This window comes from Colossoma macropomum, unplaced genomic scaffold (genome assembly GCF_904425465.1).
Source record: "Colossoma macropomum unplaced genomic scaffold, Colossoma_macropomum, whole genome shotgun sequence".
In the NCBI taxonomy this organism is placed as follows: Eukaryota; Metazoa; Chordata; class Actinopteri; order Characiformes; family Serrasalmidae; genus Colossoma; species Colossoma macropomum.
The window spans coordinates 43,221,924-43,238,487 of NW_023494803.1; the positions used below are offsets into that span (position 1 = coordinate 43,221,924).

The window sequence follows — 16,564 nt, forward strand, 5'->3', positions numbered from 1 at the left end:
AATGTTACTATTAATACCCTTGAATTCAGAATGAGCAGGCGTCTACAAACATTTGGACAGAATGCAGCCTGAAAATGTAGTTAACCTCTTTCTGCAGTGCCCCCTGGTGGCCGTTACACTGCAGAATAGAAATCAAATATTTTTAATTAATATATTCTAATAAAATATTTGTTTCCCTTAACTCTGTTATCAGAAGAACCAGGACTCTGTTGTCTCTCTGAAACGTGACTGTGTTGAGCTGCTAGTGAGCAATGTGGGCTGAAAGGGGAGGGTGAGAACCCCCTGCTGTGAAAAACAATTCACACCTCTCTACGAAGACTGCAGTCGCATCTTCAAACACAAACACTTTTATGAATGTTGACCTGCTTGATTACCTATAAAAATCTAGTTAGCTTGCATTTTCTAAATCATACACACTTATATTGAATTATATTATATTCCATAATATATTTTATCAGCTCCACTTACTATATAGGTGCACTTTGTAGTTCTACAGTTACAGACTGTAGTCCATCTGTTTCTCTGATACTTTGTTAGCCCCCTTTTACCCTGTTCTTCAGTGGTCAGGACCCCCATGGACCCTCACAGAGCAGGTACTATTTGGGTGGTGGATCATTCTCAGCACTGCAGTAACACTGACGTGGTGGTGGTGTGTTGTTGTTATAATTTTAAGGCACCTACAATACATAGTAGTACTTGAAAAAATATATTATAAACATATAAAATGCCATCACTGAAAGCCTCACATAAAGTGATTGATATTTTAAGTTATTCTTTGTTATAAATAAATTATAAGGTATGTGGTGGAACCATTTAATTAAGCAAAAGAACACGAGAGGGAGTGTATTATCACAAAATAACATCACGGCTGTGATTTGGTCGCAGGCACAAGTAATAAAATTACTTTATATATTTAACAACAGTTGAATAAATAAAGTAATAAATTAATAAACTGGGCCGTGAACGCGGCGTTTAATATGTTTTAATGTTCGCAGCTCCTTCACCAAATTATAGTAAAACTGCTGCAATATCAAGTTCAGCTCAGTTTTGTCCGTTTTTGCCAGATCAGTATTAATGTTGTTTTGTTCCAGCCAGTCTGTAAAGCATCTTACAGCCCATTTAGTTTGGCGAATGGTGTTGGGTTCATTTCTGGCTGATTCCAGGTTGTTTAGCTGTTCTTCTGTCACAGCTGCCGACTGAAAAGCTGCTCAGTGGTGATGACAGTTTGGGAATTTAGTGTCGTCTCATCTTCAGAGTCTGACCAAATCGGCTGTCGGTCAAATGTGATCTTAAAAGTGTCCATTTTCTGTTTGTGACAAAGTAAGAAGTAAAAACGTTCAAATGTCTTGAGCGTCTCCTACAGCTGTCAAAGTCGTTGCTTAGCAACAATGACTCAACGGAGTGATACAGTGTTTGTGAAAAAAACATGATGTTATGGTGAAATAACAGCACAGTTAGAACGCCTCTCAACCAATCAGCTTGCGTGGCCGGAACTGACTGTTGTATAATTCCAAACTAAACACAAAAGCACAGACAACTTTTATTTCTTAATTTCTCTTATTTAAGTTAAAAAAAGAAACATTTTTTTTATGTTTGTTTGTCCTACAATGTCCAAATATGACACAATACATAAGTGGCACCTATTTTATCTCACAAAGCTGCTGATCCTGCAATGATAAAAGATTTGCAGTTTATTATAGTATATTACACACTGAGTGTGTTTACATGCAAACTTTACGCCACAGCTTTTTTCTAAATCATCGCATCACTCTACCTGAAAATATGAACATACATCATATAGAAGATGAATTTGTTTCAGTGTTGCTCCAAAAGTGTTTTTCTGCATCTCACGGCGACGCTGCTCGCTTATTTCCAGTACCGCCGTCTGTTTTTACTCATGCGCAGACTGAGAAATCTGAAAGAAATCAGAGTAAGAGTTCACATGCACTGAGAAATCCAATTACTGAGCTAAAATCCAGCCTCTTTATCAGATTTCTGAATCAGATTTCTAGACCTTACTCCGATCTAAGAAATCAGAATGAGCTGTTTACATTACCATCTGAATAATCAGATAACTGCAGAAATCTGATTATGATTGGATTATTGAGTGCATTTCAACACACTCATTGACAAACACATTAACAGCAAATTTACTCTTTAAATGTGCAAAACCTAAAATATCAAACACTTTATTTGTCTTCAATGATGGAATTTTTTATTATTTTTTTTAATTGTTAATAAGTATTAGGCATTGTATAATTGTGTACGGGTCATCTGTTCAAAATTATAATGGCATTATAATGGATAATGATACTTGTGTTACAGCATTTGTCATCAAATATTTAATTATAATACATTATTACAGCCTTACATAGCATTATTAAATGTTTTGACAGTGCTTAGCAAGGTACAAAGAGTTATAAGCACATTTATAACCATTTATGAATGCAGGCCTCACAGAAAGTGTTTTGAAAATGTATAAAATATGTAAATATGCAAACAAACATTCCTACATTCTTGTGTAGTTTGGTCTGAAAGCTCCGGCTGAAGCGTGTGAACCCATTTCCACCAAGTGGATATGTGCTCGGAATCCAATTGGTTTGCAGCGGGAATGGCACAGCCGCTCCTTTCAGTGCTCTGAATGAGGCGAGTGTTTGTGTGGCTGAAGGCGAGACAGGTGGAGGGTGCGTGTGGCTGCTCGATAAGAGATGGCATTGTTCATGTCTGGAGTGAAAGGCTCTATAAGAGTGATAGCGGACCCCGGACTGCCGCAGGTAGAGCGGGTTTCGGCGCAGAGATACGAGGCCGGAACAGATTTACTGCTGTTCCACTTCTGCGCTCACCAGATTACCTGATTAAACATGCCTTCAGCGGGGCACACACTAAAGCAGAGATAAGAGATGGTGCTGATAGCACTGCTGGCTTTGCCTGTTTATTGATGTGAGCTGCGAATGGGGTGATATATATCTTTTCTCTTCCAGGCGTCGTATCAGAGTTCATTTACTTAGTGATGCATACAGAGTGGGTAGTTATGAGCGTTCTGTGGAGGTCGAGCTGAAGAAACATGTTCCTGGAATGGAAATTACATTCATAGTCATTGCACTAGCCACCCTGGCCACTTTATTGGAAACACTATATGGATCATTCTATTGGATTGTTGGCTTTGAGTGACCCTATACCTTAAATTTTGTTTATTTTATTAAAATAAATGATTGAATGTTCCATTTTATCAATGCCAAAACATTCACAACGCTGTTTCGGTAGTGACATTTTTAGCTCATTTTGAGCAGAACTCAAAAACGTAGCCAGTACATGACCAGAAAACACAACTTTGAACAGCTGTTCACACAGAAAATCATTATATTTTTCATTGAAACACAGAAAATAATAAAAAAAAAAAATGTGCAGAAAATCTGTTTCGGTTGTGACAATTCTTAATGCTTTACACTGATTTTCAGGGACATGTTTACTTAAGAAAATGGGATCTAATAGCTCACCCTGTATAAGGGACAGGGATGCAACCTCACTTCCTGCTCTAAAATGCAGGGGCGTGGCTAAAATGAGGCTCCAATGACATGAAAACGTAGGACACCATTTTTTTTTATTATTCACTCCTGATGAATCTAAATCTTTAAATCCTTTAAATTCACTTTAACAGAAGCATAAAAAACCTAAAACAAAAAACAGTAAAAAAATGTAAATATTATTATTTTTAAGTATTATAATAAAGAGTTAAGGTTTGGGACAGATACCTCCTAAAAAGTACCCTATAAATGATGAGTTTGTATATGTCTAGCTTATTACTATCTCTATGAATGTCTTTGGTTGTACATGGTTCTATATAGAACAATTTTGAAAATGGTTCTATATAGCATCAAAAGGGGCTCTTCTATTGTTACATGCTTGACACTGTAACAATAAAAGAACCTTTTTGGTGTTACATAGAACCACATACAACAGATTCTCCATCAATCTGAAGGACTATTTCACACGTTTCATCTTTTTTAAGAGTGTAGCAAATTGAAAAAATGGCAAATTACTACGCATGACATCATCGGTCACATCACATATATGATTAAGTGACCCTTATTATTCCCACAACAGGGAAATTTCACCTCCTCATTTAACTCCTCCGTGCAGTGAAACACCACATACACAGTGAATGCACACACTAGGGGGCAGTGAGCACACTTGAGCAGTGGGCAGCCCTTTCCACGGCGCCCAGGGAGCAGTTAGGGGTTAGGTGTCTTGCTCAAGGGCACCTCAGTCACGTACTGTCGGCTCAGGAGATCGAACCGGCGACCTTCATCCTTATGGTATTACAGGTTTAGACTGATATACAAACAGCCTCACTCAGCCTCAATATTCTCTTACAATTTCTGATTAACCTCTTATTCTCTTCTTCCGCATGTTGCAGTTAATATTTTCCCTGGCCAGTTTATCAGAAACCCCTCTCTTGTAGATCCACCTTGAGACGATTCTGTTGATACAGTTCTGTAAACCTTTTCTAAAGCTGTTTTCTTCTCTTATCTCCACAGAATGATCCCCCCAACAAGCAAAAACTTCTTGGTGAATAACCTGGCGGCTGGGACCCAGTACGACCTGTGTGTTTTGGCCATCTACGACGACGGCATCACGTCCCTGACCGCCACGCGAGTGGTGGGCTGTGTCCAGTTCACCACTGAGTCCGAATATCTGCGCTGCCACTTCATGCAGTCCCAATTTCTGGGCGGCACCATGATCATCATCATCGGCGGCATCATTGTGGCGTCCGTCCTCGTCTTCATCATCATCCTCATGATCCGATACAAGGTGTGCAACAGCGGCGAACGCGGCAAAGGGTCCGGCGTCACCAGCATGCACTCGCAAACCAATGGGGCTCAATCGCAAGGCTGCAGCATTACCCCTTCTGCGTCCAAAGAGGGCGCTCTGGGGTTGGATGGGGATGAAAAGAGCGGCCAAAAAGTTTCAGCACCCCCTCCGGATTCCTTAACCCACTCCTCGGAAACCTCCATCCCAGACTGTTCCACGTCCACGTCCGTGGTGAGCCCGAGTTGGACCACTCCAGGCTCGTCCGGGTCTTTGAAGCCAAAACGCAAACCAGCGCCAAAGCCAGTAGAGGCCAAGGTGGACGCTCTGACCAATCCTGAGACTCAAAACACCAACCGAAACAACTCAACCGCACTCCAGCAGCCACTAACCCCTGCCCCGACACTTCCGTCCCGCTTTAAAGACACCCCAATCCTGAGGAGGGCGCACCCCAGACCCTCCGTAACCAAGTACATGACACTGCCGGTAGAAGGAGTGCGTGCTAAGCGGAGGTACTCCCTAAACGAGGACCTGTCCAAGCACCATTGCTTCATTGGTGCGCAGAAGTTTGGGAACATGTGGTCCAAGCGGAGTCTATCCATGAACGGAATGCTAGTCCAAATGGAGAACACGGATATAGACGGTAGCAAAGCCATGTATTCCAGCTCAGAGTGGATCCTAGAGAGCACAGTGTGAATGTATAGAGGGGCTAGAGATAAACATGTGCCTGTTTGTTTAGTCGTGACTGTCAAAAGTTTGGGGACACCTCAAAGCATTTCTGAATGTTTTAATAGAAATGAAAACATCAAAACAAAAAATATATATACATATTTTCAAAATATATTGCAATGTATTCAGTGCAAAGACAGCAATATATTGCAATATGTTGGGATTCACAATGTAACATATAAAAGAGTAAGCAGGTTTGTTCTGAAGTAAAACAACATCACACGTAAATATTTTGGGATAATATCTAAAACGCTAAAATTCTCATATCAGCCATAGTGCAGAGATAATAATACTAATTTTATAATACTTAATTACTAGATGAATTTGACATTTCAGATGTGTGATTTTACTCTTATTTGTGTTTTGTCATTAGCTTATTAAAGTGACTGGAGTCATTAAGACCTAAACTGAGACCTAAAATTGTAAAATCTGATATTTTTACTGTTCGTTAATAACACCGTTTTTGAAAAAAATAATAGATTTTAAATGACTTGACATAAATTATATATTCTATAACCCTGACAAACTGATGCGAAGTTCACCAAGGGGGCTTCTTAACTCAGATAAGGGGCACCTTGACCTGACAGGGGGCCAAGATGTCCTTTTCAATGATTTTATTTCTTGTGCTATTAAAATGAAATTGGCTCCTGTTCCAGTTTATTACCCATATTTATGTGTATATTTATATATATATATATATATATATATATATATATATACACACACACACACACACACACCCATGCACAGATATGGTAACAATTATAAATTAAAAATAAATCACTACAAATAAAACTATTAATACTGAAATTATATTTATATATATAAAGCATATACATGTTGTTGTTTAAAAATAAAAGCATTAACATTAGAATAAATACACACAAACAAATAAACAATCCATTGTGATTGTTCACTGTGCTGATGTGTTAGTTTAACCATTTCCACATCTCTCCTGGAGGAAGTCCAGTATTAACAGTTACCATCCAGTATTTACTTTATCTAATCAATCCTTCTTTACATTCAATGGAACTGATCAAATCCATGCGATGGCTGAAGAGCAACGAGGAGTGAGGAATGAAATTTATGTTCTTCTAACCTGCATATTCATAATTTTACTGAGAACAGCACATTTTTTCTACATTTTACTGTATTTATGTGTATTTGTATTTATTCTAGTGTTATACAGTCTTTTACTGGCAAAAACACACTTACTGCCCACACCAGTAGTTTTAAACAGTTTTCTTGGCTGCCAGAGATTTTTGGTCCATTCATCATGAAATGCCCACACAGTGAACAGCTGGTGTTCCTGAATTATGTCAAACAAAATTGGAGATAACATTTTTTTTTCCAACAGCAAAGAGAAATGAACTCACACGCAAGAGTGTGAACTCACAATTCATACTGATAATTGCTGTTATTTTATTCAATAATATCTTAAACACTGTAAACTGAAATACCTTTCCTGATGTCCATATTTAGCAGTATATCAAAATATTGACTCGCATTCTCAAATTATTGACTTAGTATGTCAAAATAATAACTAATTTTCTGAAAATATTGACTTAGCCTGTCAAAAAATGATTATTTTACATACTAACATAGTATCTCAAAATAATTACCTATTTTTTTTCTAAATCCTAACTTGCTGTGTCAAAATAAAGTGTTATTAAATTTCAGGAAAGTAAGTCATTATTTGGAAATATTAAGTCGATGTTTTGAGTAAGCAAGTCATTATTTAAAGATACTCAAAATCGTTATTGTCGCATTTTCACATTTGCGATATTGTTTTCCTCAAAATAAACCTGGTTAGTCTTTAATATGTTAAGTTATTGCAAAATTGACCAAAACAACGACAAAAAAAAACAAACTGGTAGTTTATTGAAAACGTAAAAGCATTTTGAACAATTAGGCGTCCCCAAACTTTTGACAGTTGTGTGTGTTACTGAGTGAGTGTGTGTGTTTAGTGTGTATACAGTATGAGTGTGTATGTGAGTGTTTGTGTGCATGTGTGTGTGTGTTTTGCACCATTTTTCCTTCCTGTCTGAAACACCATCTCCTCTGTTGTTCTTTTAATTTGTTTTTTAATCAAAGTTCTCTGAAAGCGCGTGGATAAGCAGGATGTCGCTTCGAGAGGATTTCCTCCCAGCCCTCCGCTGACAGCCACCTCCACCTCCATAGCAACCGCATCCACACAGAAACCCACGATACTCCACTCTCGGAGCGTTTTGGCGCGAGAAACGCATCGGTGCCTTCCTATGTTCTCCCGCCAGGAGCACCAACTGGAAACGAGCTTTGGCCGATAGGGAATGTGAGCTAGACTGAGAGCAAACAGAGATATTTCACAAAAAAGCCTTTCTATTCAAGGGAATAACAATTTCCTGCATTACTACAAAAACACTCAAAAAACGACTATTAGAGACTTGAAAAAAAATGATAAAAGACTTGGACCTGTTATTAAATTGATATTTTTTAAAGAAAAAAAAAAGTTTTTCTTTTCGGTGACATTGATATTGCCTTTATTTGAAGGCACAGAAAAAAAAGGAAAAAATCCGTGTACAGAAAGACAACATCTACTGTGTTGTTATGTTGTGTAAAATAAAAAAAAGAAATAAGTATTCGTGAATGGTTTCATTATAAAGGACTAACAGATCACTGCTGTTGGAAAAAACCTTGTATCTCTAAAGTGGTGACTTTACAGGGGCAGAGAGAACATTCTTAACTTTGAATTGAGGATAATGGAACTAGATTTTTTTCCAAGCAGTTTTGAACCATTTCTGTTTTGTTCATCATGAAATCTTTGCACAGCGTAAAGGTCAACTAGCATTTTCAAATTCTGCAAAAAAGTGCAAAATGACCAAAATGGAGATACGAGGTTTTGTACCGACAGCAGCGAAATGTTGTCACTGGACCAACAGTTCCAAAGGTTTTGAGTTTTGAGCAAGAAAACAGGTAAAAGTTTCCCTCAGAGCTCAAACGCCATCAAATTCAAACACAGAACAAGCAGCAAAGCCACCCTTAACACAAAAATCAAAATTTCCCACTTTCTGCATTGTTCTAAGTGTGAAATCAGCCAATGCAGGTTTGGGGTCTGAAGTTTGCTTCTTTAGTTTTGTGGTGGAGCTACAAGAGCCTATTTTTTCATTTATTTATTTTATATATTCGTTTTTCAGCCTCAGGGAAAAAACAGAAAAATTCCATTTAACAGAAAATGACACTAAATCTGATCTCAGATGTTCGAGTGTTCAGTGAGTCACTCTTTATCTTTATTCCAGCTTCCCTTCTTAGGAGACTCACTTTCAGTTCCTCAAAGAATCTGCAGACTCACCTCCAAAGTTCAGTCTTAGAAGCTGGTTGATCATTTTCTGAAGTGATCAAACACATTCAGTGGTGTTGAGGTCTGGACTATATTCATTGTTCTGAGAGCATCAGCAGCTACTTTACTGGATGAGTACGTATCTTCTTGGCGGTGAGCTCAGAGTTGTTTAATTCATTTCCTACTCAATCAAATATTTTAATTACATGATGTATTAACATTTGTGCTTATCAGCCTTTATGATGCCTTCAATACAAAAACAAACCACCAACCCCAGGCGTTGGTATACATTTCTAACCTTGCTCTGATCCTCCAACATTCTCGACTGATGGTTGTAGGCAGTCCATGTAGGTATGGACTTCACAAGACCTCTGAAGCTGCCCTGTCCAGCAGATCCTTCAAGCTGTGACTTCCAGCACATCCCAAAGTGCTTGACCAGACTGAGAACTGGGGAATTTGGAGACCACAGCAACACCTTGAACTTTTTGTAGTGTTCCTGAACAATGTGTGCAGTGTGTCACCATGAAGGCGAGTACCTTGTCTGGTCTGCAACGATGTTTAGGAAGGTGGCACATGTCAAACCGGCATCCACATGAATGTCGGACCCGAGCGTTTCCCAACAGAGCATCACTCAGAGCATCACACTCCCTCCACTGGTTTGTTTTCCCACCAGTACATCCTGTTGCCATCACTTTCCCAGGTAAATGCCAAACACATACCTGGCCATCCATGTACCAAGCTGGCCACGTACATGACCATCCATATGAAGAAAACAGGACTCATCAAACCAGGCGACCCTCTTTCATTGCTCCAAGTACTAGTTCTGATGCTTGTGTGTCCATTGTAGGCGGTTTGAGTCAGGAGTCAGCATGAGCACTCTGGCTGAGGCTACACAGCCCCATACGCAGCAGGAACAATGCACTATATATTTAACTTTACAGGAGAAGGAAAAAACATACTTTATTTTTAATGTAAGTCAATGGAACCAGACTTCTTTTCAGCTTCTTTAATGTGCGCCCTCTGTTTATACAGCCTGTAAGATCTCCATAGAGAAGCACTGACCAATAGAATGGGACCCTCTGGAGCAGTGGCACATAACACTAAGGTCACCATGCCCAATGTGGGCTGTGGAGCAGTGGAGCTGTGTTCTACATCCCAGTACCTTTGGGATGAGCTGGAGTGATCCAGAACTGACCATCCAACATCAGTACCTGACCTCACTAACGCTCTTATGGCTTTAGTTCCTCAAAGAATCTGCAGACACACCTCCAAAGTTCAGTCTTAGAAGCTGTTTGATCATTTTCTGAAGTAATCAAACACATTCAGTGGTGTTGAGGTCTGGACTCTGGGGTGGTCAGTCCATTGTTCAGCTCCTTTGTTTGATGTGTCCGTCTCCTTTTCTCAGTGAGGTTCTTGACAGCTATACATCCTTTCAGACCCACAGCGCTGAGTCGTCTTCTCACAGTGGAAGGATGGACAGAAACACCTGTGGATGTTTTCAGATCTGAAGCAGCTTGATTTTCTCTTCTCTCTCAAAGATGAAAGCTTTAATTGCTGTTTATCTGATGGGGGCAGTTTTTGGGGGCTACCAGCTCTTCCAGGTGGTTGTTAGGAGCCACGTTTTCTCTGTAGCTTTTAATTACTTTTTTTGGAAGCACATTTTTTTTAATTGACTTTCTCCCATGTTATGTAAGTGGATTATCTTATATCTAATCTCCTCAGTAATACCTCCTTTAGCCACTGTATGTGCATGAAAGAGAACAGTGAGTCTAGTTCTGTAGTTGTTGTGGGGTTTAAAAGAGTCCTTTTTTTTAATCTAATTTATATTCTGTCTTCTGAACCTGAGGGGACAATCGATGACCACAGAAAATAATTCTGTCTGTTCATGCACAGAAAGCTTACTGACTTGAAACCATAATAGATGTTGGTGGGCAGGTGCTTCCATTACTTGTTAATTACATTATCCTTGTAGCTCCAATGTAAGACTAAAGAAGCAAACTTCAGACTCCGAAAACGTCTTGGGCTGATTTACCTATATTTACGGTAAGGGGGAGGGGGAGAAGGGGGACTAGGGGAATTCGATTTTTCACCAGACTATCTCTACGTAACGCTGTGCTGTGTGCAGTGTGGGTTATGAACTTTGAGGCTGTAAGACAACACAGGCAGTAATGAATGAAAGAAAACAACAGTAATTGTTTTCTTACCTGATGAAGAGCCGTTTTCCAGTAGTCGTGTTCTGAGACTCCAGAGTGGGATTCAACACTTCTGCTTCTGCTCATCTGCTAATTATTAGGCTGAATCAGAGTGTTAGCGCAGAGAAAACAGCACTGCAGCCTTCTGGGATTTGAGCTGAAGATTCCTGAAATAAAGGACAGCAACTCTCCAGAGCAAAGCACTGTCCTTCACCCTGTCCCTCTGGAGCTTCACCACTATAGCACCGTCAGAGGAGCATCACCAGACACTCACAGCACCAGCTCACTCCTCACATCAGTCTCACACAGATCAGAAGAAAAAAATACATTATTATTATTATTATTATTATTATTATTATTATTAATATTATTGTTGTTATAATATATAGGTATTTAACATATTTATATATTTATACTTATATATAAAATCAGCATCAACAACAGCAAAACATCAATACTAATACTACTATTATTATTATTATGATTATTATGATTATTACTATTATTATTGTTGTTTTGTTGTTGTTATTTAGTCATATAATGTTGTGTATTTGTACTTTATATATATAATCAGCAACAACAAAAACTTTACTACTACTACTACTACTACTAATAATAATAATAATAATAATAATGGTATAATAATAATTACACGTATTACACATATACATAACACATATTCCTTATATCATATGGCAGTAAAATCATACTTGAGGAACACTGAGCATCCATTGACTGCCCCACAGCCCTTTGATGAACCTCTACAATGATTAAAAAGCTACAGTCACAACAGAAAATGGACAAACACACTGGTTCTGCATTGGCAAAGGATTTAGACTTAAGGCTGCCCACTGTCCCCACACCTGCTGATGATCAAGGACTTAAGGAACATTATCAGGGAAGGTTAAAGAAAGAAGATGGAACTCAATATGAATAAAACAAAGGTTTTCACAACAGGAAAGAGCGGTAACTTTATCATTAATGGACAAGATGTGGAAATGGTGGACAGGTACTTCACTTGTAACCAAAAAGGATCCTGCAGGCAAGAGACATAGCACAGCACTCTGCAGAACAAGGATGAAGGAGCTTAAAAAGATCTTCAAATGTAATGATGTGTCTCCATATACAAAGGTGAGAACTGTCCAGGCTGTGGTCTTTTCTGAGGTTCTTTAAGTGCGTGAAGAAAATCATATTTATAAACAGACTCCGGTCCCAAAATCTGATTAGCTGAGCCGCATTCAAAGCCTTTGTAACATCCACAATATGCGCACACCTATGACCACCACACAGCAACTGAATTGTTTATCACTGCACCACAGCACGAAAAACCCTTGTGCTGTTAATGGAATAATCTTTGACTCTGATGCTGCTCACATGGAGCACAGAGTGTACTGATGAAGTAAGAACCCGATTTCTGTTTAAACTGAGGGGCTGGCGACTTATGTTCTTAACTAGAACGACTGGTCAGCTAGCTAACAGGCTAAAAAGAGCCAACAGCCTACTCCATCAATAATATTACAAGCTTGAGCTAAAGCACTTACAGTATGATTAACTGTAAAACGGCAGTATTAAAGTCTAAAAAATGTCATTTGAATGTTTTACACACTTCAAATGTTCGTGTTTCAGTCAGAAGTCGTGTCAAACCCAGGCACCCAAATGGCTCCGTACTCCCTAAATAGTGTTCTAGCTATGAAAGTTCTATGAAATTCTAGCTTCTACAGCCAAACAGTGCATCATGTACCGAGTGTGGATGTGTCTGAATCCCAATTGACTGTTTCTTAGCTGTATTTTGCTCTGTTGGGCTGCAGGATCCAGTATTTAAACTCCTACGTAGTGCACTATGTAGGGAGCAGGGGGCCATTTGAGATACAGCCCCAGTGTGAGAAGAGGGCGCCGCTGGATTGGTGCTAAACAAGACTCGCGGTGGTGATTTGGTGAACAAAAAGTGCTTATAAAGTGAGGGTTTTTGCAGTAAACAGTGCTGTGTTATCATGTGTTCATTCCACTTTGCGTCGTGCCTAAGAACACCCTTCCCCATGGTAAAATCGCAGTAATGCATGGCCTCTTGTGGCTTATTGCTTTCATATTATTACCACTATTTTTAATAATAATAATAATAATAATAATAATAAGCTTTTTTTGTTTGTTCATTTATTTATTTATCCATTTATTTATTTTTAATTTAACTTACTTTCTTAAATGTACTTTCCTCAAAAGTTCAAAGTGATTCATTCCAGCAGTTCACACTAACACTAATTCAGGTATCGTTAGTTGGAGCTAATCATTAGGCTAAACTGCAGCAGGCAGAAGCCTTTTCCCCTCATTATCTGGTAGAGATGAGCGCTCTGAGGTTAAATAAAAGTCTCCGCTGGTCTCTGAGTAACTGCAGCGCTGAGTGCAGGCTGGGTCTGTCAGTGTGGGTGAAGAAGATACAGGAGTTTAACAGCTTTGCTGTCCTCGCTGTGGCCTGTTTAAGCCTCGGACACTTAATTTTAAGAAGCTTTGGGTGGATGTCTCTCCTCCTGCTCCATATGGCTCTCGCTTCTGTCTCCACGCGCCGAGGGGGAGAAACTCGCTCCTCGGGGCCTCCGCGTCCCCCCGCCGTCAACATTCAGCTAAGGGCAATGAGATTTTAACAAGCCAAATCCTAATTATTCCCCGCGCCCGCCCTCCCCCATCCCCCTCTCCCATCCCCCTCCCCCCCTCTCCCTTCCTCTTATATTTAGACTAGAAGCGCTCCTTAATGAGCGAGACGGAGGCGCAGACTCACTGGGGGAATTGCCACTGTTCACCGGAGGGAAATAAACAGCAGTGCTAATTCTGCAGCCATGCCCTTTACACATTCCCTCACTTAGCACAATACGCCAATGAATCAGTGTCTCACTGAAGACCCACTGCAAGCACAAAGCCTTAAAGGGGGGTATTGCGATGCCTGGTTCCTATCTCCACCACTGTGATGGAATCTGAGTCTCTACAATCAACCATTTCACACCAAACCACCCTGAATCACTTTGTTGTCAAACATTCAACGATGCAGGAATTTGTGGAATTCTTCATTTATTCCACAGAAAAACAGAAACGAGGCTACTGACTTAAAAAATGACACACAGCAGTGATATTACATTCAGATGAAAGGCAACATGCATTACTTTCTGTGGGGCTGGTTGGCACATTATGATGGTGGTTGGCACAACATTAAAATGCAAGAATTTCAAAGGGTGAAGCAACAAATAGAAACAAGGAAAGTGTGTTTCCTGAAAGTATCCTATAGTATCCAAGGTGGTTACTAGGGTGTTGCTAAGTGGTTGCTTTGGCATCTCTTTTTGGTTGCATGGGTGTTACTAGGTGGTTGTTATGGTTCCCCAAGTGGTTTCTAGTGTGCAGCTAAGTGGTTGCTATGCCAGGTGATTGCTATTGAGTTGCGATTGTGTCCTAGGTGATTGCTAAGTGTTGTTATGTGGTTGCTATGGTGTCCCAGATGGTTGCTAGTGTGTTGCTATTATATTCCAGGTGGTTGCTAGGATGTTGCCATATGGTAATAATTAGACTTTTTAATTTAAACCAAATTTAAATGGCTTTACAATTTAAATGGCTTTCAAGTAATGTTTTGAATTAAGTAAACTTCGGGAATGTTTAATTCATTTTGTCATTGGCTTGTATTGGAACAGTGTTGGACAAATTCCTGTGTGTGAGCTTACAGCAGAGAAACTGTAATCATCCTCTATTCTATCCTCTATTCAAATTTCATATTAAAGAACATTTAATACACTGATCAGGCATAACACTATGACCACCTCCTTGTTTCTACGCTCATTGTCCATTTTATCAGCTCCACTTACTGTATAGGTGCACTTTGTAGTTCTACAGTTACAGACTGTAGTCCATCTGTTTCTCTGATACTTTGTTAGCCCCCGTTTACACAGCAGTGCTGCTGGAGTTTTTAAACACCTCAGTATCACTGCTGGACTGAGAATAGTCCACCAACCAAAAATATCCAGCCAATAGCGTCCTGTGGGCAGCGTCCTGTGACCACTGATGAAGTACTACAGGGTGACCAACACAAACTGTGCAGCAGCAGCAGATGAGCTATCGTCTCAGACTTTACATCTACAAGGTGGACTGACAAGGTAGGAGTGTCTAATAGAGTGGACAGTGAGTGGACACAGTGTTTAAAAACTCCAGCAGCACTGCTGTGTCTGATCCACTCAGACCAGCACAACACACACTAACACGCCACCACCACGTCAGTGTTACTGCAGTGCTGAGAATGATCCACCACCCAAATAGTACCTGCTCTGTGAGGGTCCATGGGGGTCCTGACCACTGAAGAACAGGGTAAAAGGGGGCTAACAAAGTATCAGAGAAACAGATGGACTACAGTCTGTAACTGTAGAACTACAAAGTGCACCTATATAGTAAGTGGAGCTGATAAAATGGACAATGAGTGTAGAAACAAGGAGGTGCTCACTTTCAAATCATGTATCAAAATACAGCTGACTGCTTACTGCAATATATATTCGATACCTTTCTTCAAGGCATTTATACAATGCAAGTATTAAGGGATTTTTTGTTTGTTGAAGAATAAAAATCCTGACCTTAACAGATTGAGAAGTTCAGGATAATCATTTCTATTTCACATTTTTGGGAGAGCGCCCCCTGGTGACCAACCCCATTATTCCCTTAGTCAAACCCCCTATCACATTGGAATGATTTATGAGTTTCAAATTTTATTGCACGTCCCCTCAAAGATGAATCTCTTGCATCTGGACGGCATTAAAATGACCATTTTTTTATTTGATCAGAATTTAATATTAGATCTTTCAGGAACCGAAAGGAACACAACTGGCTATTATTTCTAGAGAACATTCTAAACAACGTTCTAGAAAAGTTATTGATGTTGTGCGGATGTGAATATAAAGTAATGCTGTAGAGCTGTAGCTGCTGTTTTAAAAGTCCCCTCACTGATTCTGTAGGATTACACTTTATTGCTCAGTGATTTGAATTTGTTTCTCCTCTTGATGGAGTCAAAGTTTTACCCCCCTGATCAAGTAAATGGTTGAGTGATTCTTCAAAGGCATCATTTCACAATTGGGAAAGTGTCTAATATCTGATTTGTACACTAGGAGCCCAAATACAGTGAGTTACCACATAATCAGGTCTATTAAAAATCACTTAACAACTCCAAGTGGTTTGCTGCAGGTGTGTTGATTCAGGTATGCAGTTAGCACACTATGGGTATAAGCTTCCATTACTTGTTAGCTACTTTAGCATATAGCTCAAGTGTAAAACTACAGAAGCGAGTTTCAGACACCAAACATGGCAAAGTATCAGTTGAACTCTTAAAATCCCAGGCTTATTACATATTAAGGCTTATGAAAGCAATAAGCCATGCGAGGCCGTGCATTATTGCAATTCACCTTTCATGGGAAAGGTGTTCTTAACTCCCCTAAAACTCCCTTCCCTGTGATAAAATCGCAGTACTGCACAGCCTCAAGCAGCTTATTGCTTTTATAAAACA

The 16,564-nt window shown here is 39.5% G+C and overlaps 1 protein-coding gene across 1 annotated transcript in view; it reads left to right on the forward strand.

Moving 5' to 3' along the window:
* Positions 1-6,196, forward strand: part of lrfn5a (leucine rich repeat and fibronectin type III domain containing 5a) — a 96,182-nt gene extending 89,986 nt beyond the window's left edge. The window contains exon 3 of the mRNA XM_036594072.1: positions 4,539-6,196. Coding sequence (XP_036449965.1) covers positions 4,539-5,505 — 967 coding nt within the window. The 3' untranslated portion in view covers positions 5,506-6,196. The remainder of the gene's footprint in view (positions 1-4,538) is intronic.
* The last annotated feature ends 10,368 nt before the right edge of the window (positions 6,197-16,564 follow it).